Here is a 23,551-nt window from a genome sequence, read left to right as displayed (position 1 = left end):
CCTGGGATCATGACCTGAGCCGAAGGCAGCGGCTTAACCCACTGAGCCACCCAGGCGCCCCTGGTCCAGTATGTATTCAAAGCCCCTTGTTTCTTTGGTGATCTTCTGCTTAGATGATCCGTCCATTGCTATGAGTAAAGTCCCCTACTATTAAAGTATTATTATCAATGTGTTTCTTTACTTTGGTTATTAATTGGTTTTATAATTGGCTGCTCCCATGTTGGGGACATGAATATTTACAATTGTTAGATAATCTTGTTGGATAGACCCTTTAAGTATGATACTATATCATACTCTTCATTTCTTAATATAGTCTACTTCAGAAACACTCCTTAATTTCTTCCCCCAACTTTTTAGAAAAATCTGTTCTTCTAGGAATGTCTACCTGTAAGGGTCTTTCATGGACATGAAACCAAAATCCTTTCCCCATTTTCACGTCCTTTTGGATAACCACTGGTTGGGCAAAATTAGGCAGTACAGTAGAAAAGAGTATGAGTCTGAAGTCAGACCACTAGTCCTGGGAACCAGTCTCTGCCACTTACAGGTTATAGCAATTTATTGAACCTGTCTGTACCTCTGCTTCTACCTCATTCAAATGGGCATTATAACAATATTTCTCTCACAGGTTACAGTAAGTGAAATACTGTACATAAAGTAGCAAATAGAACTAAATAACCATTAGTTACAATTAATGCCATCGTATTGTCATCATCATAATTCCAAGCCTGTTGCTAGGTGCTGGTAATTCAGATCAGAGACACTCATCATCTGAAGGAGACAATCAGACAAACAAGTAAATATAAAGAGGGTGTCCCTACCTAGACAAGGAAAGGACCCAATGGCTTAGGGCCTGAAGATGTGAAATCCCAATGATTCCCTGAATGCTGTTATCACTGTGTATGACTTGGCAAGTGACAAAGAAAATAAATGTTTAAAAGGAGCCAAGCTTGAATGAAGCATCAGTATTCTTATTTCCTGGATCCTGGAAACTCTAAAGGCCTCTCCCACAGATCATGGAGACAGAAAGCCCATGCAAAATGCTTTAGTGCCAGCTGAATCATGTCACTGACATCTGGATGCAAATTCTCGAGCTAATTGTTCCCTTAGGTTGAATAAATTCCAGATGTTTCTGAATAAGTGCTGGGCAATGCACATTCTTTGCTTAGCAAGGGGCACCCGTGAAAGAAGATGTCTATCTTCCAGCCTGATGCTGAAGTCCTAGGGTCCATATTCTTGTCTTATTTCTGCTGTCACCCAGAGAGAAGAGAGGAGTGCTATGTGTGAAGCAGAGCCCACATACCCTTGCCAAAATGGCCTTTCTCGGCTCTGCTCTCACACTTTGATATTTTTAACCTCCAAACCAGCGGTGACTTACTCTATTGTTTTGAGTCTTTCATCTTAAATCCAAATAAATCAGCCACAGGGAACCGCTAGGGGAGGCTGGTATTTCAAGCATTCCAAAGCAAAGGAGAACTTATGGCTCGGGGTCACACAACTCTCTGCTTTTACTAATCATTTTTTTTTTTTTTTAGACTAGACTCAGGACAAGCTAAGCTTTACTGAAACAGAAAAGATAAAATCTTCACCGTTTCTTCGCTCAATATTGTACTAAGAAGTTTCAGGGGTTTTAATCACTTTTTCATACAGCATTTATTTCGGAGAAATTCAAAATCACTGCAATTACAATTTATTTCCCAATGGCATGGTGAAGGTGGGCTTCCAGCTTCCTATCTCCTGCCCCTCCAGCTGATGACAAACACATGTCTCTTGCCAAGCAAGAGAGAATGTAATCACAGTGGCTGCCGTGACTACACGCCATGCACAAGACTGAGCGTGGCAAGCGGCTGACAGTGGGAGCCACATGAGGGGAGGGCTGACATTTTCCGACAGCCAAGAGAGGAGACAGGATGAGCCCTCCTGTCAGGGCATCCAGCAGGAAGAGAGAGAGAACTTTCAGACCTGAATCCTTACTAATCCTGGAGGAAGTGAAGAGTCTGTCCTTGCCCTGCTTCTCTCTGAGTGATAAATGAAATGCAACAAATATCGGACCACTGGTAGCCTGGGTACTGAGCTCTTGGCTTAGGGGAAAAAAACAATTACTAATTGAAACTTTTTCCTAATGCCTGGTAATTTCTAGGAGAATGAATTTGCAGGTCCAGCGTTGTACAACAATTTCAAAATTTAGTAAATGGTATTTCCATTTCTTCCCACTGTAGTTAATGTCCCAGATAGTGTCATTCAATTCCTATAATATTAACACATGTTAGTATTTTTTTACTAGGATAGCCATCAAAACTCCAGCTGAAATATGAAAGGAGTGAACTGTTCACTCATGAGAATTACAGTTGAAACTACTTTTATGCTGGAAGGACAATCAGCTCACCACCACCAATTTTTCAAGAGCGAATGTGCGGGGAAATAGTCTACAACCAATCGCTTACATCACACATTTGGCTGCTTGGAACTGGAGCTTCCTGATTTAAGAGGATACTAAAGATCAAAAGATGGAATCACGAATCCTTTGTGAAAAAGAAAAAGTCCCATTTTAACAACCAGCTGGATCACTCAATATATACACCATATTAATAAAAACCCATAGATCCTTGATATTTTTTTTTGGTTTTTAACGTGTGTCAAAAAGCGAAATCTGGAACTACCGGAGAATTTAACCAAGTGGCAGGTGCTACCCTGGTACCTAACCATTCTGGTGGTTTCTGCTCATCTCCTCCTCCGTAATCTGCTTGGACCCTCTCAGGCCACCTCTCTGTATCCTTGACAGCTTGGCTGCGTCTGTGCCTCCTCCACTGTGAACTCTGCACACACAAAGCTGGGCCACAAGCAACCCTTCCTAGCAATACCCCTTGCTTTCCACCAAACACATCAACTAATTCACTGGATGAAGACGAGCCGAGGCATCTTTTCTGTAGGATTTTTCTTTCAACATCATTAGATATTATTTTCCACACAAGACCCACACAGCACTCAGACGAGAGTGGGGTTGTGTCTGAACCTTATGCTGCAAAGAGCAGTGACTATGTAGGAAAAGGCTGCCTTTATAAGGACTAATGACAACTGATAATAAGAAGGAATAATAGTAATGATGAATGAATGTTTATTGGGACCAATGGCTCTGAGGAGCTGTGACAACTCAGCAGAAAACCATGATCCTGTTCCTTCTAATGGTGACTTTTAGAAAATTAATATTATTTTTCAGAAATATCTGACAAATACTGAAACCAAATGTTAGCATTCATTCAAATATCAATAAGTTGGGGAAAGGATGAGGGCTATACCATTTAATATTTTATATTTAAATTTAGAAAACTTTTTCTAAAATCAAAAATATTTTCAGTTGCTGGATGAGAAGTTTCTGAATTCTGTAAAAATTGGCATTATCCGTTAAAAATGAATTTATAGAAGACTAGCAGGTATATATATTATAAAATACATAGACATAGGACAAACTCATTTCTAGAATTATTACATATCTTTTTTTGTATAAATCCTTGTTTTAGTTTCCTTTAAGTTCAACTTTTGGCAAATATCTTGTTATACTTTAAGTGTCTTTATAAATTACATCAAAAGGAAGAGAGGATAAAACTAGAATTAGCATAGTAACATATTTGAGACCAAAAGGGTTCAAATTAAATATTAAAAGGCATTTTTCAGTTACAGGGACATTTAAGAGGTGTTTTCCAGAGGTGGGGGAGTGGCTTAGGTATAGTTCAGTAAGAAGGTCTTGGAAGCATTCTCCCAACATTATACTAAATGTATTTGCTTGTTTACTAAACTGTATGCACATTGTGTTTCCTAGTCAACAAAGGGATTGTAATAGAGAGGAACTGAGGATGAGAATGACAGAGCTTAATGTAGTCAAACCATAGAAATCTCTGCTTCTGTTGACCGGTTTCAAAGGCATTTTGTAAAAACAGGACTGCTGCCTATAAGGTACAAGCAAAGCTGTGTTTTCAGCCCACGACGGCCCGCCGTCTACTCACCATGCGTGCCTGAAATAACGCAGGGATGAAGGACTGGTTAGACAGGTTGAGAACCCTTGAGGAGTCCTTTAGGACGTAGATATTGCCAAAATCAACTTGAGTGGGATGTACATAGATAACTGGGCCTTCTCCGATGCTCTTTATGCGACAGACCTACATTCCACGCAAGAGAAAAAAACAGAAAAAGAGCTGAAAAATGGCTGGCCTTGGAGATGGTTTCACTCCTTTTTATAGAGAGTAGGGGCACTAAAGGGTGCTTATGAGAGCTGTCATTCCTTCCCTCTGTCCTCCGTGGTCAGAGGGACACAGAGATGGCCATGCTGGTCAGACCCATGAACCCAGCCTGGAATTCCTCCCCAGAAGGGATGACTGGCTTGCCTGGTCAGCCCAAGCGCACACTGAGAGGAAACAACAGGGCTGTCCACTGCATACAGCTGTGCAGTCTGGGGACTGAAAGCCACTTTGCTGTGCTCCCGCTAGCCCCGTGCCCCCATCCAGGCATTGTATCTGCCTGAGGAAGGGGGTGCCTTCTTCTTTCATACAGTGCTGCCTGCTTAGCACAGGACCTCGTCATGGGCTGCATCTGTGCAGGGCGGGGTGCCTGGACCGGGGGCAGCTTTCCCATTGGCCTGCCTTTGTGAGGTGGATTATCTATGGCATCTTACATGAAGAGATGAAAGCAAAACCCTAGTTTACTCTCTAAGCATTCAGAATCACTTCAAATAAATGTACACCCACATCACCCAGCTCCCAACTAAACCAAATGTGTAGGGATTCACAGCCTGTTGGGCAACTTCAAATTTCAAGATGTATCCTTTGATTCAGCTCAAGCAGCAGATAACTTTCCATAACTTTCTCTTCCCACAGCTTTAGTAGGTTCATCTGGCTATGAGTCCAGTCAAAAATACAGGAAAACATCCAGTGGGCAGTGACTGGAATCACACTCACAGCCCACGTGCAGCCAGTGAAGGATACTCAGCTTTGCTAGAGAAGAACAGAGGAGGATGGTCCACGCACAGATGGCCTCTCTCCTCAGAGTTTCTGGAGGGGGGCTAGGCCCCCACTCTGTGTGTGTGTGTGCGTGTGTGTGTGTGAAACTCCCGATAGGAGTTTAAGAACAAGCACTATTGATAAAGAAGGCATGATGTGCATGTACAATGGAATATTACTAAGCCATAAAAAAAGAAGGCAGTTTGCCATTTGCGACAACAGAGATGGATCTAGAGAGTATAACGTTAAGTGAGATAAGTCAGTCAGAGAAAGACCAATAACATACAATCCCACGCATATATGGAATTTAAGAAACAAACAAACAAACAAAAACAAAGAGAGGAAAATAAAAAGAGAAAACCAAAACACAGACTCTTAACTGTCTAGAACAACAGAGGAGAGGTGAATAGGCGGGATGGGGGAAATAAGTGATGGGGTTAAGAGGACACTTATCTCGATGAGCACCGAGTAATAATACTATATAGACTTGTTGAAGGACTATATTGTACATCTGAAACTAACATATCACTGCATGTTTACTATGCTGGAATTAAAATTCAAAATAATTTAAAAATAAAATTGAAAAACTAAAAAGTTGACAAATTAAAACGAAATAAAGAATTAAAAAGGACAAATGTTATAAAACAGTACTTCGTCTACATAAATCTGAAGGCAGATTCCCGGAGTGACACAGCACTAGTATTTTACTATTGCAGAGTGAAAATGCAAAACCAGAAAATATACAAATATGGAGTCTGCAAGAAATACAGAAATTTTAACTGTAATTCTAAAAACTGGCTCTCACCATAGGGGGGTCTGGGCTCCCAAAAGTTGAGATATAGACTGTGGACCTATATTCCCCAGTGACCTGGGTCTCCAAGGCCAGAGGTATGTGAACAGTGCTGTGGGGAGGGATGACTCCACAGGGCGTGGGACTGGAGAGTAACACAGCAGGCTTATCTCCATATACCTGTTGGGAGAGACAAGCTGGATGGATAAGCAAGCCCCTGGCAGGGTAGGAAAAAAATAGCAAATTAGGTTATTTTGAAACAAGCGTCATCCTGAGTCCTTGGATGACAAATCTGCTAAAGGGAAGCAGGGTGTGCATTCGGCCCCAATCCAAAGTGCACAACCCAGCAAGATGCTGAAATTATCCGCAATGTGAATTAGTCCCTAAGCCAAATTCCTTGGCTTAGTCCTCCAGGTGTTCATGCTTTATCCCCCACCACCTCCTTCCCTTGTGCTCTGTCAACAGAAGCTCCTGGTCTTCTTGAGCACGATACTGCTTCCAACCTCCAGCCTTCTGCATGTGTGTTACTCCTCCTAGAACGCCCCCTCCCTTTGACTGACCTGCACATCCATCCGGAACACTTGCAGGTACTCACCCTGCTCTAGACTCAGGGCTTTTCCTCTGTCACCAGGGGGCATCCTGCAGCCCCAGCCCACAGTGTGTACTATCTGTGTGTCCATCTGTTGCATAGACTGTCAACTTCCTAGGGCACGACCTGGCCTCTCCTCAACACATGCCCATTTCCTGGCCCAGAACATATGCTCAGTCCATGTTTTATATAAATGGCAACATAGGTGGGTGAAAGAACGAATTAATGAATGAATGAGCGAATGTTATCCAGCATTTATCACTGTATGTCCTCCAAAACCCTGCTCTTAACATATTACCAGTTTTTTTTTTTTAAGATTTATTTATTTAATTTGAGAGAGAGAGAATGCAAGCAGGGGGAGGGCAGAGGGAGAGGGAGAGAATCTCCAGCAGACTCCCTGCTGAGCTTGGAGCCAGATACGGGGCTTGATCCCAGGACCCAGAGATCATGAACTGAGCCGAAATCAAGAGTTGGCCACTTAACTGATTGAGCCACCCGTGTGCCCTACTAGCTTTTATGAAAAACAGCAACAAATACAACTTTAAAAATCCCATTGGACAAATAAATTTGGGTACTTCTGGGAAATTGCAGCTCCTAGAGAATAAAGACAGAGCATACATATTTCAACTGTCCAGAGACCCCCATGGTCTTTGTGCACCTGGAATGGGCTAACACGGCCTAATCCAACTCAGCGGGTCAATGCGGCAGTGCTCTGCCCAGCCTCATGGGTGCCTGAGGCCAAAGGGAAGATCAGCAATGCTGATTCTGTCTTTATCTAATATTTGATACTTTGTTTTAATTTTGCATTAATTTTGATTTCTTAAAATGTAACATGAAAATATGATCTATCTTGATGGCTGAGTTTTGGGGCTCCCCTCTAAATTCTGTGCTCCAAGTAAGTGTCACACCCTTCTCCCAGCCAAGGTGTGCAGAAAAAGCTCCCTCATCACCGCAGGGACAGGCTCTGCTCTGAGTTCTTGAGATGATCGTGTGCTACTCAAGGCTAGCCTATTCCATTGTCGATCACCTAAAAGTTAGAAAAGTTGGCTCTCATCAAACCCAACCCTTGGCTTTTGGTTTTGTCTCAGAGAAGTCCATAGGGTAATTCTAATTTCCTCCTTTACATAATGGCCCTTCAACTAGTAAAAGATGGCTATTTCATCCTAGCTAAGTCTTTTCTGTTCCTGTTTAAACACTGTGCTTCTCATAGAACTTGAATTTCCAGATGATGTCAGTTGCCATCCTGGTTACTCCACACGTAATTTTTTTTTTTATGTTTCCACTAAAAATTTTTTTTTAAAGATTTTTTAAAAATTTATTTATTTGACAGAGATCACAAGTAGGCAGAGAGGCAGGCAGAGAGAGAGAGAGAGAGGAGGAAGCAGGCTCCCTGCCAAGCAGAGAGCCCGATGCGGGACTCGATCCCAGGACCCTGAGATCATGACCTGAGCCGAAGGCAGCGGCTTAACCCACTGAGCCACCCAGGCGCCCTCCACTAAAAATTTTGATGTCAAGATCTGAACACAAAGTCTGGCACTGCCTTGACCAATGGCTGTCGTCTTCCTTTAGCCGACCACTGTGTTCCTCTGATACAGCCTAACCTGTCTTTGTTCCATGGCCTCCATACTTGTCTTTGAACTCATTTTGAGCCTACAGTCAAATAAAAACCCCATATGATTTGGTTCTTTGGGGGTGGGTTTTTTTTTTGGTATGAATTTTTAATAGAGTACTGTCCTTACAGAGCAATAGAGTTTTTTTTTTTTAAAAAGATTTTGTTTTTATTTATTTGTCATAGAGAGAGCACACAGGCAGGCAGAGTGGCAGGCAGAGAGGCAGAGGGAGAAGCAGGCTCCCTGCCGTGCAGGAAGCCCAATGTGGGACTCGATCCCAGGACATGGGGAGCATGACCCAAGCCTAAGGCAGCCACTCAACTGACTGAGCCACCCAGGCGTCCCAAAGCAATAGAGTTTTAAATACAAATGCATTCTTGGTAAATTGCATCCCATTAGTAACCTTCCATTTCTTTGATCTATAGAGATCTTTTTGAATCTTTAATTCACGTGTTTAATTGCTTCGTGTCCCACTTAGGAAGTTGTAGTGGCATGCAGACAGATCCATTTCAAAAAACATTAGAAGATGATTTCCCTTTTTTTTTTCTTTTTTGTAGTAACTCTAGCCTTCTAGTTCAACAAGCCTGCTTCTAAGTATTGTATCTTAGTGATGCTGTTCAAGCCACAGGCATGGCCATAAATGAAAACTCCTAGTTTAATTCATAGGCAATTATTTGCAGGTATAACTTCTTCATGTTGGCTTAATTGACCCTCTCCTTTCTTTATCAAAGGCAGTTTACCTGGGAAATTAATAACTGTTTACATGTGTCGCTGCTTAATCATGTGGGTGGCAATCCAGCTGCGGCTTTATGACCCTGTGCCCAGATCTTCTCAGGGTTAAAAAATAGGAAGTACAGAAGGTGTTCAGGAACATGGCTCTTTAGAAGGGTTTCTCTTTCTCATCAAGAAAATCCAATTGAAAAAAAAAAAATCACCACTGGAAAAGGATATCGTAACTCACCTGAGGCAGGACCGTATAGCATCCTGGAAGGTCATCTTGATTGACAAGCTGGACTGTTTTCTCGTAGGGGTACTTCAGGAAGCAGCGCCCGAAGTCCACCTCTGAGTTAACCATGTGGAGGGTAGGTACAATACACCTGCTCAAAGGAAGGACACCATTAAAGAATTCAAAAGGATAGAGAGCTTGTTTACATATGGAGAAGGCTGAGTCCCAAATTAAACACCATTTGTCACTGCCACAAAGTTTTTCTCTAACGACTACATTAATCATTTTCAAATCTCCTCTCCTGTTGTCCTTATCCCTTAGCCCCCAGTCACCACTTTTTAATCAAAAAAGGGCTAGAAGCAGGACTCCTTAAACAGCAGTCCTCCATGGGTAATGACTGACATTTCCATTGTTTTTCATATTTGGCCTTGTTTCCCCACGGCACCCCCACAGTGCAAGATCCTTAGGGTAGTGGATGGGTTTCCAAGTCAAATAGGGCCAATGCCACCAGCATGCGGTCCTAGCTAGCTGTGACACTTTGGACCAGTCAGAGTCCTCCAAGGACTAGCTACAGTCTGTACCATCTAAATTATGGTAATAATTCTAATTCCTATGCAGAACAGCTGTTTTGGAGCTGTAGGCTCAGACAGCTGCTCAACCCGGAACTGGCACGGACAGTGGTGGCAATACAGCGCCACGGTGGGGAGCACTGGCATCTGAATCAGAGCCACTATCAAATGCTGACCTTAACAAGTACAAGCTTGAGCAAGTAGCTTTCCCTCCCAGAGTCCCACTTTGCTCAGAGGTGTAATGAAGGTAATTCTAGGGACTGACATTAGCATAATGAACTCTTCTCAGAGTGTTGAGGGAAATATAGGAGGTATTGCGAATGAATAATATAGCACAGTGCCCAGAGCACTGAACGAGAGCTCACTCAGTGAGAGATGATTAACCTGTGGTAGAGGGCACAGCAAGCTGTCACTGCCTGCTCTCTGCGAGTTCTAAAAGCAATTCTTTTGTTGAGGGTCTTCAAGCAGTTCCTACAGATTACACCAAAAATAATGACATGAGAGTCTTGTTAACCTCAAGTTTGAGGTTTCGAATGGGATGGGTGTTCATTTTTAGCTAGAATGGAGTTGCCGGTTGACCTGATGACTTTCATAAAGCTAATCCTTTACTACCTGAAATAGGTAGGACTTGCAGTATTTGACTTGGGTCACAGAGTATATGGCAGGAAATTCATAGCTGCTTAAGATCCCCTGCCCCATCCCCCTTTTAAAATTCAGGATCTGCTATTGATATCAGCTGGGAAGGGGGGCCTGAGAGGAAGGAAGTATCAGAATAAACCTACACAGAAAAGAAATGAAATGCAAGACTAGGCAAAAATGTAAACCTGGGTATAGAAAGAACCAGATGAAAGTTTTTGCTATTTTTAAACAAACAAAATCATTAGGTAGGTCTTTGGAAAGAAGACTTAGTAGACCATAGCAAGGCATTGACCTTCAAGTCCTTTACAGTACATCTTCTGCAACTCGTGAGGCCTAAACCCTAGGGATGGATGAGTTATCAGGTTTTTGCTAAGTAATTTCATGTAGATGATGGCATTTTCATACATTCCTCCTAAAGGCTCAGACCTGGACACCTGTTTGCTTTGGCAAAAGTGTGGGCCATGATTTTATTTATTTACTTAGGAGGACCTTCATCGTTGGTGTCATGCTCCAACCTTTGGAAAAGACAGTAACTTGGTCAAGGAGACACAAGTGATAAATGGCAGAGCTAGGATCTTCACCTGGCCCCAGAGCCCATTGCTGCCTGTATTAAAACACAGAGAAGGTGGGGATGGTTCTGAGGAGGTGATGTGGTTAGAGGGCCTCCTTCGGGTGGCACTGAACTCGTGATAACGGTGTCCTGAAGCAGGACTGTCTCGCTAAATGGATCTTGCACAGCAGGACTGGCAGCACTGTTCTTTCTGGGCATAACCCTGGAGTACTATATTTAAAGATAAAAATGAAAACCAGCAACTGTTTGCCTCTTTCTGGTAAAACCTTTTTAGTTATATACTGGGAAAGTCAGACCATTAGAAAGCACTATTATTCTTAACACCGGCAACACACATGCACATCCCTTCTCTTATCTCCACCAAAGGTGCAGTTGGCTGTTTCAAAGCTTTGTCATTTGAATATCAGATTCAGCCTCCTTCCCCAGGAAAGCAGAACCAAGGCAGTGTGAACCGATTGCAGGCACATTGCCTCTGGGAGAAGCAGCCCATCACTGGCGGCTCAGGGGGGCTGGGGAAGAGAGAAAGCAGGTGAGGGGGATACCTTGCAGTAATTAGGAGCGCCAGCACTTCTTCCCCGATGCCCTCCACATCCACCACCAGGGCCAGCTCGTATTTCTTCACAGTGTTGGAGCATAAGGTCACCTGGAAAGGAAAAGGTGAGAAGCGGCTCTTCTGCAAGGCCAGCCCTCCCCCTACGCAGGGGGGAAAGGAACAGAGGAGGACCACACGGGGAGTACGGCTCTTAAGTACTTTGTTATGGGATGTATGGCACTTTACATTTTTAGCGGAACAAGTTACATTTCGGGTTCAGGGCCTGCTGAGTTTTTTCAAAGGCCAGGTTAGAAACCAAATGGCTTTTGGCACAATAGGTTTGCTCATTTCTGAGAAGACTGTATCAAAGAAGTCATACACTTGCATCAGGGGAAAAATTACCTGAAGGATGAGCCATATCAAACAAACTTTAATCACTCAATTTAAATTGTTCTCTATGCCTCTGGGCTCTGTCAATTATGAAAATTCAATACACCAATAAAAGAGTATAGCTAAGTCTCTCTTAGAGAAAAATAAATGAACATGACCATGTCAGTTCCAGAAAATGGCATAAGGAATCAACTAGATAATTTTTTGTAATATATTTTTTTAAAGCTATACTTTAAAAAAAAAAAGATTTAATTTACTTATTTGACAGAGAGAGAGGGGGGGGGGAAGTAGGCTCCCTGCTGAGCAGAGAGCCCCATGTGGGGCTCGATCCCAGGGCCCTAAGATCATGACCTGAGCCAAAGGAAGAGGCTTTAACCCACTGAGCCACCCAGGTACCCCTAGATAATTTTCTTTTTAAGAAAAATCAAAATCTTGGGATGCCACGGTGGCTCAGTTGGTTAAGCGTCTGCCTTCAGCTCAGATCCTGATCCCAGGGTCCTGAGATCAAGTCCTGCATTGGGCTCCTTGCTCATGGGGAGTCTGCTTCTCCTTTTGCCCACCGCTCCCTCTGCTTGTGCTTGCTCTCTCTCTCTGACAAATAAATAAAATCTAAAAAAAAAAAAAGAAAAGAAAAATCAAAATCTCATCTCTCTCCTTTACCCTCCGTATTCATCATTAGAGCAAAAAACAGGAAGCTCCAAATAAAGGTCTAGTCAAGGACAATATGTGCCCAGTATATATATTTTACCCTATGTTTTTATTTATTATTGTGAAATTTTACATTCAGGCTGTTGAAGTCTTGTCACAATATTTAATTGCTTAAGATGATTTGTAGTGGAAGAGATACTTCTAAGTGGGGAGAATAGCTTCTGGCAGACGTGAAAGCTTTTCTACCTATAAATTATGTATGAAGGACTAATTAGAACTTTTTTCTTAGTTGCAAAGGGAATCGCTGGATGCAAATTCGAGTCTACACAGACATGGCTGAAGTATAGTTCAGGGGCAAAAGCTGAAGCTTGGAGAAAGTTTTTCCAAATATAAAAGGGAAAAGAAGATGGAGCCATGGATTTGGAAAGGAAACTTGTCAGATTCAGGGAGAAGTAGCTGCCCCCACGTGCAGAAGGGCCTGGAGTGAGGCGGCCTTGTTTCTATCCAAGCTACGGTTAGAAGGCAGAAAAATAAGAAGTTCTGGCAGAAGGCTGCTAGATGGATGCTATGGCTCCTAAAATCTTCCAGGGCCATGTGTGAAAGGCACAAAGAGAAGGCAGGTAATGTGCAGGTGGTTTGCAACAGCATTTCATCCTGAGAAAGTCACAGCTAGGAACTGCAATCATCTGAATGGTTGTGTCCTCCCTACCCTGTCCCCCAAACAAAATTCATTATATTGAAATCCCAACCTGTAGTGTGATGGTAATTAGAAGGTGGGGACACTGAGGGTGATTAGGTCTTGAGGGAGGAGCTCTCATAGGAAAGCTCCCCCAGAGCGCCCCAGCTCCTCCCACCAAGCGAGGACACAGGAAGTCAGCAGTCTGCAACCCGGAAGGGGCCCTTCACCAGAACCCTCCCATTCTGTCTCCCCGATCTCGGACATCCAGTCTCCAAACTGTGAGAAATAAATTTCTGTTGTTTATCAGCCTCTCAGACTTGAGTGTTGGTAAAATTAGCAGCCCAAGCCGACTAAGTACCACACCCCCGGAGAAGTTGTAACGATATATAATATAAATTTCATTAGGTCCATGGAGAAGCCCTTCGAAGAGCCAAAAAGTCCCAGAAAAGATTGAGGACGAATGGATCCATGGTGAGAGATTATAAAACATTTTTTTAAATGTGAGGGGATAAGGCCATAGTTGAATTAAATATTCAAAGAGAAAATTACCAACCTTAGCTATGGAAATCTTACTTTTTCTTTCTCAAAAAAGATAAAATAATCTCAAGTTAGTAGCCTTCAATAATGCTAGACCCAACTATTTGGAGAAGCAAAAGTCAGTGAGGGAGGAGAGTAAAACCTTTCTCAGTCAGCTGTGAAATAATTCTGCTGGTGGCCATTACCAGAGAGCATCACACCGTGGGTCTAAATATAAACCACTGTGAGGAATATCACATCGACACTCACCATGAAGCCCAGATTTGTATTAAAAATCTGAATAAACTGGGTTATCATCTGGGGCACAAATCTGGACCTATAGTGGTATAAACGATTAGATTCCAAAGGAAAGTAGGACTTAATTATCAATGAATTCTTAAATCTTTTACTATTTGTACCCATGAGTGTACTGTCTATACAGAGCAGTGGTTGTACTACAGATTGCTAGAATCCATTGTTCTGGTGAGGGCAGTGTATCTAGATTGATGGAAATCTACTAGGGCAGTGTCAGTTCTTTTCGCCCAATATATTTGTATCTGGTTTCTTTGGCCCCAGTAGTTTATTGCCTTAAGGGCCCACTTTTCCACGTGAATTAGGGTCACTGCCTCCCACTGATGGTGGGCATGTAAAGCACACCTTAGCTGTGGCCCTAATAAATATTTGAGAGTTTGGCTCCTTGCCCATATGTGCTGGAAGGTTGTGCACTTTACCCTGATAGCGGCAAATCCTTGGGGCCGAATGGTGCCACTGCTGGGAGTGATGGTGAATTCTTTTGGTTGCATTATGCGTATTTCGTCCTTGTTCCAAGACGGCATTTTGTAGTCTGAATACTGGCAAGTTGAAATGCTTTTATGGCCATCACCATCCCCAGGGATACGCAGTTTGAAGGTCATGGGGACCAAGGAGGTGTTATTGAGGGAACATATCAAGGTATGAGGGAAGCCTGGAAAACAAAATGTGAGGTAAGAAGTAAGAGCCCCACTATAGCCTCCCTTGAACTTCAACCTTGGCTAGCACTGTCAAAACTCTCAAATGTCTATGCAGCTCATTGCAACTTGCTTAACTCCACCTCCCACTGACAGTCTTCAGTCTTCAGTCTTTCAGACATGAAACTATGCCTTGATGTCCATCCAGGTCCCTCTCAGAAGCAGCCTCTTATTATCTGTGTGGTGACTTGCCCTCCAAAAGTATATTTTGCATTTAATTTTTGCATAGAATATAGATTTTTTTAAAGAAACTGAATCATATTTGCTCTTTTTATTTGCCGGTGTGTTAAAGGAGAAGCCTGTGTGGTTTTCCCCGCTGTGTCCCCGCTGTGTGACCTAGAGCCTGCCAAGACATTATATAACTCATCCTGGACCTGTCTGAGGCTCACGCACTCAGGGTCGATGACAAAAAATCGAATAATAGCCTCTCCTGAGAGAGACTTTACAAACTGCGTTTGAGCCAGCCAGAGACTGCCATATCGGCTTTTACCTCCCTTAGACAAAGCTACTTTGTCATGTTAAATCTAGCCTTCCTACATTTAGTTCTGGGAGACTCCTGGTCCTTTTCTAAGAGATATGGATCCTCCTTGTCTGGCAAGCTATAAACTGAGCTCTAATTTTGGACTCCTGAGGTGGCCACTGTATCTGCCACCACTTTCAGAATGAAACGAGAACAAATATGCATATTTCTACTAGATGCCAACACTATTCTTTCCACCTTGAACCCTACTGCAGTAAAACACAGCTGGTCTCGGGACTAGTTCCTACGTCACTGCAGGGGGTATTGTGACCACATCTGCTTCTCCAGGTCCCCATGACTGAGCCTTTCTCGACACATCAGGGCTGCTGGATGAAACACGTTTCTATCTCCTTTGTGATACCATCTGACAATCTACTTGGAAGAGATCTGTTATGGAAAAAGAATTGCCTGATTAAGTGGACTTGAAGGGTTCTCTTGGCAATTCCAGGGGAACTGCTCCAAAGTCAGTTTCACAGTCAGGTATTGCTGCATTCAACTCCTGAGCTCTCCCAGCAAGGATTCTTGCAATTATAGATGCCTCACCCTTAGTCTACCTGACCATTTAAGGGAGAAGCACTCTTACAATGTCAGGTGTGCTCTGGAAATAGTTTGTGTAAGGTTTCAGATGGGTCCTTCCAAACAACCGGCTCAGACTATTTCCCTGAAACTAAAAGTTTTTTCCGAGAATAAAGCCAGTTATAACCTTCTAGCTAGAACAATTCCTTGCATAACTATCTGTAGACCCCACACTGCTTGTTAAGGAGACGAAAGAAGGGATGTTATTTTATTAAAGACTGCAGGCTCATTATGAATACAAGTGCTACCCCCTGGGCTTCTGCTTGCACCAACTCTTAATACTATAGGGTGTAGGGCTTTCCTCATGCTTTCTATGATTTTTTTCTGCTAACCTTTGTAAGACTTTCTATAATCATTGCAATTAAGAGTCTAAGAGACAATTACAATTAATTTACAGCCTACTTTATACCCTCCTAAAGTCAACTTAAATATATTTTTTTTAAGATTTTATTTGTTTGACAGAGAGAGATAGAGAGATCACAAGTAGGCAGAGAGGCAGGCAGAGAGAGGGGGGAAGCAGGGTCCCTGCTGAGCAGAGAGCCTGATGCGGGCTCCATCCCAGGACCCTGAGATCATGACCTGAGCCGAAGGCAGAGGCTTAACCCACTGGGCCACCCGGGCACCCCTAAATATTTCTTTTTGAGTGAAATATGACCAGTTCATACCTGGACCATGGAAGATAACTACCATGTTGCTTTTTAAAAATCCCTATATTTATCCCAGAAAATTTGTCCTCAGACGTTAATTTCTCAGACCAAATTATCCAATGGTCAGATCCACTGAGTACCTGAACCCTTCTAAACTACTTATTCTCATTTAACATGTTCTTGTAGCTCCTGAAAAATAGTGAGTGTACAGATACAGACCCTGCCCCTTTGGGCCTATCATCTGGCATCAGCTGTTACTCTTTGATGAATCTGAGGATTTATCAAAGCTTCAATGTTCCTTCAGGGACAATCACCACCCAAATTCTATAATCTGATTCTCTCATGCTACTGTAGCTTCAGTCAATGTAATTATTAGATATGTCCTCTAACACCCAATCCTACCATTAAAATATTTATAGCCATACATTAAACATTTCAGATGCCAACCAACAGAACTAATACCTCTCGTTTACTTCAATATATTAATAATGGTCTAACACGATCAATCTCAACAGGCCCTGATACCAAATCTAGAATCTTTGTCTCTAAGCAAATAAAGGCCCTGTCTCTAACACTAACCTATAACAGACACCTCTTCAAGCATGGGCCTGAGTGCCAATATAGGGACAATATTACCAACTCTAGTTAGCTCAATGTACTAGCCAACACTCCAAGCCTCTGCAAACTTTGTTTACTCCATCCAATATGCCAGTCATCTTGGAAGAAAACTCTTCCAGTCCCTGGCTCATTCCTGTAACAGTTAATTTCTCTTGCATCTGGAACTCTATGCACCTTTATTATTCTTTCATCCCTGAGCCAATAACATGTTTACCTTTGCCCCATCAAAGCACTAATTGCACACGTGAGATAGTAATCAGGATGGATGAAACATCATGGATGATGTTTCTTTGTGATGGGAGGCCAATCTTTCTAGAGAAATAAATAATGATACTTTCAGTAGGAGTCATGAGAGAGCTCTAGTTCCAACTTCAGGACTTAAAAATATTATCATAAAATAATTTTGAAATTTGTATCATAAAATTATCTCTGACTTTGGCTTTTAGGGTGCAGAATCCAAAAGCACAGCCATGTAGCTTGAATTAACTGGCCTAATTGGTTTTGAAAATGTAATAGCCCTAGATGTCCTGTTGGCAAGCAAAAACGTATGTTTTTGATAACATTTTCTGCCACACTGCAGAGAAGATTAAGGAATCTATATCCAGATTAAAAGAAATGAGACTTGAATTTTGAAGGTGGACTTAGGAAGGATAAGTTTTCCTATCTCAGCCCTGAGGAATCTTGGGTCATGGGTCTGCAGTGTCTTCCCACCTCTTGCCTAGCTGCCTTATCACCAAATGGCCCAATAAGATGTCGTACAACAAAAGAAAAATAAGCTGTTCATAATTTTCACCTAAGCTAGTTACCAAAACTTCTAGCTGGACCAACCATGAGAAATAGCTATTGATTATTATCTCTATAGCTCAAGGAAACAATGAATTAATTGCCCAATAATGGCCTTTCTTGTATACTTAGGGATAACAACAGATCAAATGGAAGACATTAATGGGGGAATAAAAACCTACCTAGCTTTAGAGCATGCATACATGGTTTTATCCACTCTGTCAGCCAGAGCTTGCCAATATCAAATACAGCATTTTGAATAAATCAGTGGCATCTTAGGCACAAACATACACTTCCTGTTTGCCATATTTTGTTGACATGTACTATTAGGGGCTTAGGTGCTTTTTAAATTTTAGACTCAATTATTCTTGGGGCTCAAAAATTGGCTTATCATTGGTATAGTATTGACATTAACCTTTCAGCGGTGAACAGTAAGACAGCTTCTAGACAATGAATCAGAATGAGATTCCTTGGAATGACTGAGGTGCTTATTTAGATTCTGCTTTCTGCCTCCAAGGCAATATGTAAGTGGGCACATTTTCCAAATATTCCGTGTTAGAGTTCATATTTAAATGCCTGTGGAAGGACATGACGCTGTCATGCATCAGTTACCCACACCTCTCTATGGACTCAGGTGAGCTGTTTGGAGGATAACTGCATAGATCTTTGGGTAAGTAATTCACCTCTTATTGTGGATCAGCCACAATTACCCTTGAGAGAGTATGTCTGTCATAGTTGGCCATCAGACAATTTTCAAGTTGTAGGTCACTTTTACTTCCCTTCAAAAACTCTATGACTTAAAATGCATAATAAATTTGTAAAAGTTTCTCCAGCCATTTTCATATTCTATAGTAATTAAGAGACATTAAACTCCATTTATACAGATTTTCTTACATGTTAGGAAATGTTAAGTGTTAAAGCAACTGATAAAGGAATTATGAATCAGCTTTTTGTAAAGAAAAGATACATTGTGAAGAAAAATTTTCCCCCAAGTAGATGGGCCTACTTGAGACAAAAGAAATGAAAGTCAAAATGGAGGAAACAAAAGAAAAATGGAAAGGACTGTGGAGTATGGATTCAGACTAGGGTTTCTCAGCCTTTTCTAAATTATTATCACCTCCTCAAAGAACCACTGTGATGAATTAATTTTTCATGAAATCAATTCATTGAACATAATTTAAGTTAGATTAATTTCTCCCTAATGAGAATATTAAATACTAAGGAATAAGATTCTGTTGGATAGGACTGAACTTTGGAGGACCATAAACATTGATTAGATCTATGCTTTTAAAAAAAAAAAACCCAAACAAACAATTTTTACCCCTTTGGGGCAACAGCACCCCATTCACTGTGCATGATTTAGACAGATCTCATTTGAAGTACTCATTCTGCCACTGCTGTGTGACCATGGTAAGTTATTTAACTGTTCAAATGCTCAGTTCTTCCAGCTCCAAAATGGGGATCCTAAATAACATCTCCTCAAAGGACTGCCAAAAGGTTTAAATGTAGTACTATATGTAATTCACTTAGCAGTGATTAGAATATAAGATGGAGCCAATAAATGGAAACTTTCACTGCTAATGCTGTGATTTTTTATTGGAAATGCTGAGACAGGAAGAAATGACTCAGGGAAGTAACTGAGCAAGAAGACAACACAAAAATACAGACGTCTTCCATTTGGAGTGATAGAATACCTGAGTCAAACCACCACTGAATTCACTTGAAACTTGAGAGCATCTCTGTGCACAGGTTGCTGTGTAGCCAGACTGGCAAATCAGAATCTGAACATAAATAGAGTGTTCAGGGGACGCCTGGGTGGTGCAGTTAGTTGAGCATCTGCCTCTTGCTTTTGGCCCAGGTCATGATCTCAGGGTCATGAGATCGAGCTGGGCACTGGGCTCCCTGATCAGTGTGGAGTCTGCTTGAGAACCTTTCCATCTCCCTCTACTCCTCCCATTTGTGCTCTCTCGCTCTCTCTCTAGAATTAAAAAAAAAAAAATTCTGATGGAAGATAGGTAGATAGAGTGTTCAGAACATTCAGATAGGAGTGTGAAGTCTAAGGCTTTCCATTTTTCCACTGCTGGAAGAGCCTGGGCGACCACAGCCTGAAAGCTCTTAATGCCTGGAACATGGTTATAGCTTCCACATATAAATGGAAATGACATCAAAATGCACTGCTGCAGAGAAAGGAGAGAACATTCCTAGACCCTTTAGCTGCTACTTATTAAAAAAATGGTAGGAGAGGTTCTTTGTAAACCTTCCTCCTTCCATGTAGAAGGAAAACTAATTCTACTCAATTTTTAACTTCAAATGGAAAAACACTCACCAAAGGAAACATCACCAAAGTGCAGAGCAGGAACGTTAAAATGGAAGGTAGGTCCAATGACGCAGCCTCTGGAAGTAGAAATACAAATTAGGAGAGTGGATAGGGAGTCCAGTGAATTCAGAGTAGCAGTCATGAATTAGGGAGATGCTTAAGTCCAAAAACTGTAAAATGGCATTAAATCAAGTACAGAATCTAGCACTTAAAGAAACTTTGAGATGATGGTCTATTACAGTGGTTCTTAGAGTTCTTTTTCAAGACTCGAACCACTGGGTTTTAGCAAATGTTGCTGTGGTTAACTTATCACCAAATTCCTACCAATGAATGAGGCAGAGCAGACACCGCACCAAACCAAAGGCACAGAATATTAATGTGGATAAGATACATATCATAGCTCTATCATGCTCTATCCCTCAACCCCTGCCCTAAGCAACCACAAATCTATTCTCATTTCTTTCTTTGGTTCTGTTAGTTTATCCTTCACATATCTGGGGGCTCTGCTGTTCGGTGCATATATGTTTATATTTGTTATATTTCCTTAATGGCTTAACTCTTTTGTTACTGTAAAATGTTCTTTGTCTCAAGTAACAATTTTTTATTTTAAAGTCTATTTTGTCTGATATAAGTACAGCTTCCTTTTGGTTACTGTTTGCCTAGTATATCTTTTCCCATCCCTTTTAGTTTCAACTTATTCATATTTTTGGATCTAAATATAGTTTAATTGTGTTTTGTGGGTTTTTAAAAAACCCATTCTGCTGATCTCTGCCTTTAATTGAAGTGTTAAATATTTAATATAATTATTAATATACATTTAATATAATTTATTTAATATATAATTACATTTAATATAATTATTGATAAAGTAAGATTCATGTATTATACTTTACTCCTTGTTTTTTATATGTCTTAATGCCATCTCATTCCTCTTTTTCTCCATTATTGCCTTTCTTTATGTTAAATGGTTATTTTCTTAGTTTAGCCTTTCAATTCCCTTGTCATTTCACTATGTTTTTTAGTCAGTCTGGGAATTTTGAGAGAATGGGAAATCACATCCTGAATTTGGAAAATTTATTCAGAGCCAAAGGTTAAGACAGTAGGATTCATGCAAGAGGAATGTCTAACAAACTCAAATTCACCAGTCACTGTACCTAATATACAACCTTGCATGTAGGAGGTACTCAAGAAAAGTTGGAGTGAAGGGATGCCTGGGTGGCTCAGTTGGTTAAGTGACTGCCTTCAGCTCAGGTCTGATCCTGGAGTCCTGGGATCAAGCCCCACATCAGGCTCCCAGCTCAGTGGGCAGTCTGCTTCTCTCTCTGACCCTACACTGTTTCATGCTGTCTCTCATTCTCTCTCTTTCAAATAAGTAAGTAAAATCTCTAGAAAAAAAAAAGTTTAAGTGAATATCCAAAATACACATGTATTCCTAATAGAGTTGCAATGTGTATGTATGTGGGTCAATAAATGCAGTATTAATTATTAGGCTGCACTTAATTAGAGAGCAGACACTTGAAACTGGGATGGGTTTTCTTATTCAACCTGAAGGACAACTGGTCTGTCTTGGCAAGTATTTTCCTTTTTCCTACATGAAAAGTAAACTAATGGTTATTTTATACTATATTATTATATATATTATTCTTGCCCTCAAATAGGGTGATTGTTTTTTTTTATCTTAAATATTTGTAAGAGCAGAGTTTTAAGGTTTTGTCTTCCCCATTTTGGATGGAGGCCCATCAATGATGCTGGATGTTGTGGAGGATACTCAAGAGGCTGAGTGATACCTCTTGAAGTCAGGAAGTTGGAGGACCTTATTCAGTTGGGACTTTGAAGAGCCGATCTCCTGGAGCTTACTGAGGACCCTCGAGGATCAGACAATCTCTGAAAGGGAGACAGAGGTTGCATTTGCAGGTTTACTCTCCCTGCTTCTCCAGATAACCACCTCCATTGCTTGTCATGAAATGTGAATTGTTATTGAGGTGGGAGGTGACCAAGAGCTCACATAATGTGAAAAATACTCCTGCCCTCCTCATGTTCTTTTTATCACTGAAGGATGTTCACCGTGGGCCAGGATGAACATGGTGCATCTTCTTGAAGAGTAAATGTTATTCAAATACTTAGAAAGCAACACTGATTTTTTTTCCAATTATCACAAACAGATGTATTATGGAAGAAAATATAAATGCCTTCTGAATGGTTCAGATAAGTCTTGAGACTTTAAAAAAAAATAGTTTATGATTGCGCCAGGCTCTCTCAACCTGAGTAGCTTAAACAACAAAAATTTATTTCCTCATAGTTCTATGGGCTGGAAGTCCAAAATCAATGTGGCAGCAGGGTTAGCTTCTTCTGAGGGATCCCTCCTCAGCTTGCAGATGGCCATCTTCTCTTTATGTCTTTATAGGGTGTTTTCCTATCTGTGTGCCTATTCTTAAAAGGACAGCAGTCACATTGTATTAAAGCCCACCCACATGACTCCATGTTTCCTTAATTCTTTAAAAGCCCTATCTCTAAGTACAGTCCCATTCTTAATTGGGCATCAGAATTTCAATATAGGAATTTGGGAAGACACAATTCACTCCATAACAGGGACACTTAGGTGGAAGAATTGAAAGAAGTGGCAATAACCTTTAAGCTTCTTTTGAGATTCTGACTTTCCAGTAGATATTCTGAGACCAACAAATTTTCCTAGGATTCTTCTGACCACAATGTCTAAGTTATCCTCAGACCCTGAGGGAGACCTACAAGTAACCATAATAAGAGAGAATGCCATCCTAATTAACACCTGTTGCTATGAAAATCCAAATAGGATCTGCAATGTATTCTGAAGACATGATCTTTCTAAGCACCGGGAACCAAAGTTGTAGACCTGCCCAATGGGTTGGTCATAGAGTACTTTTTTTTAAACCCCAAGGGCAAACTCTGCTATTAATGATTTTCAATTATCACAAATAGCTGGAGAAGCCATCAAAGGACTTCTAGCACAAGAGCTGCAAGTCTAGCCTTGGATGACTGATGCTCTAAGTAGACTCTTTTACAATATCTGGAGGTATTATAGGTATGATATGAAATTTATAGATAGATATACAGATATATAGATATATAGATAGATATGAAATTTAAATTTTTTCCTTAAAATAAAAATGGAAGATGAAAGTTTAGAGAAATGGGGCTAATAGCTAAAGCCTGGTCCAGAAGATAATTTTATCTAGATGTGATTATAATGATTTTTTCCCCCTGAATATCCTACAACAGAGAATAACTGGAAACTAGCTTAAAGTTTTAAGTCCTTATTTTATAAAGCTGTAGTTTGTAGAAAAACTAAATCCTCAAAAGCTTCTTTATCCACATTACAATAATAAGCTACACATGCTCAATATGTAAATGCCAGTGGAAATTTAAAACATTCCATTATTTTGATGTGTTCCTACCAACAAAGACAATTATGGACATCCAAGACATGAAGTGGTATTGAAGTTTAAGAAAGCAGTAGATAAAAGCTTAGAATAGGTTAGAGACAATGGCAACCTCTGAACCTTCTCAAATTCTTGATTAAGAACACAGGTAGACAAATCCCAATTGCCTATTACTATCTTATTTATATGATTTGAGAAAT

General features: G+C 41.0%; 1 protein-coding gene across 1 annotated transcript in view; it reads right to left on the bottom strand.

The window, feature by feature from the left end:
- HYDIN (HYDIN axonemal central pair apparatus protein) overlaps positions 1 to 23,551 on the bottom strand; it is a 326,854-nt gene that overhangs the window by 186,671 nt on the left and 116,632 nt on the right. Inside the window, exons 13-18 of the mRNA XM_059381282.1 lie at positions 19,945 to 20,012; positions 14,199 to 14,431; positions 11,245 to 11,345; positions 8,939 to 9,074; positions 5,794 to 5,958; positions 3,999 to 4,151 (exon numbers count right to left, since the gene is read on the bottom strand). Of these exons, the coding sequence (XP_059237265.1) occupies positions 3,999 to 4,151; positions 5,794 to 5,958; positions 8,939 to 9,074; positions 11,245 to 11,345; positions 14,199 to 14,431; positions 19,945 to 20,012 (856 nt within the window). The remainder of the gene's footprint in view (positions 1 to 3,998; positions 4,152 to 5,793; positions 5,959 to 8,938; positions 9,075 to 11,244; positions 11,346 to 14,198; positions 14,432 to 19,944; positions 20,013 to 23,551) is intronic.

This window comes from Mustela nigripes, chromosome 17, assembly GCF_022355385.1.
Source record: "Mustela nigripes isolate SB6536 chromosome 17, MUSNIG.SB6536, whole genome shotgun sequence".
NCBI classification, from domain to species: domain Eukaryota; kingdom Metazoa; phylum Chordata; class Mammalia; order Carnivora; family Mustelidae; genus Mustela; species Mustela nigripes.
This window is presented reverse-complemented; position numbering and strand designations above follow the sequence as displayed.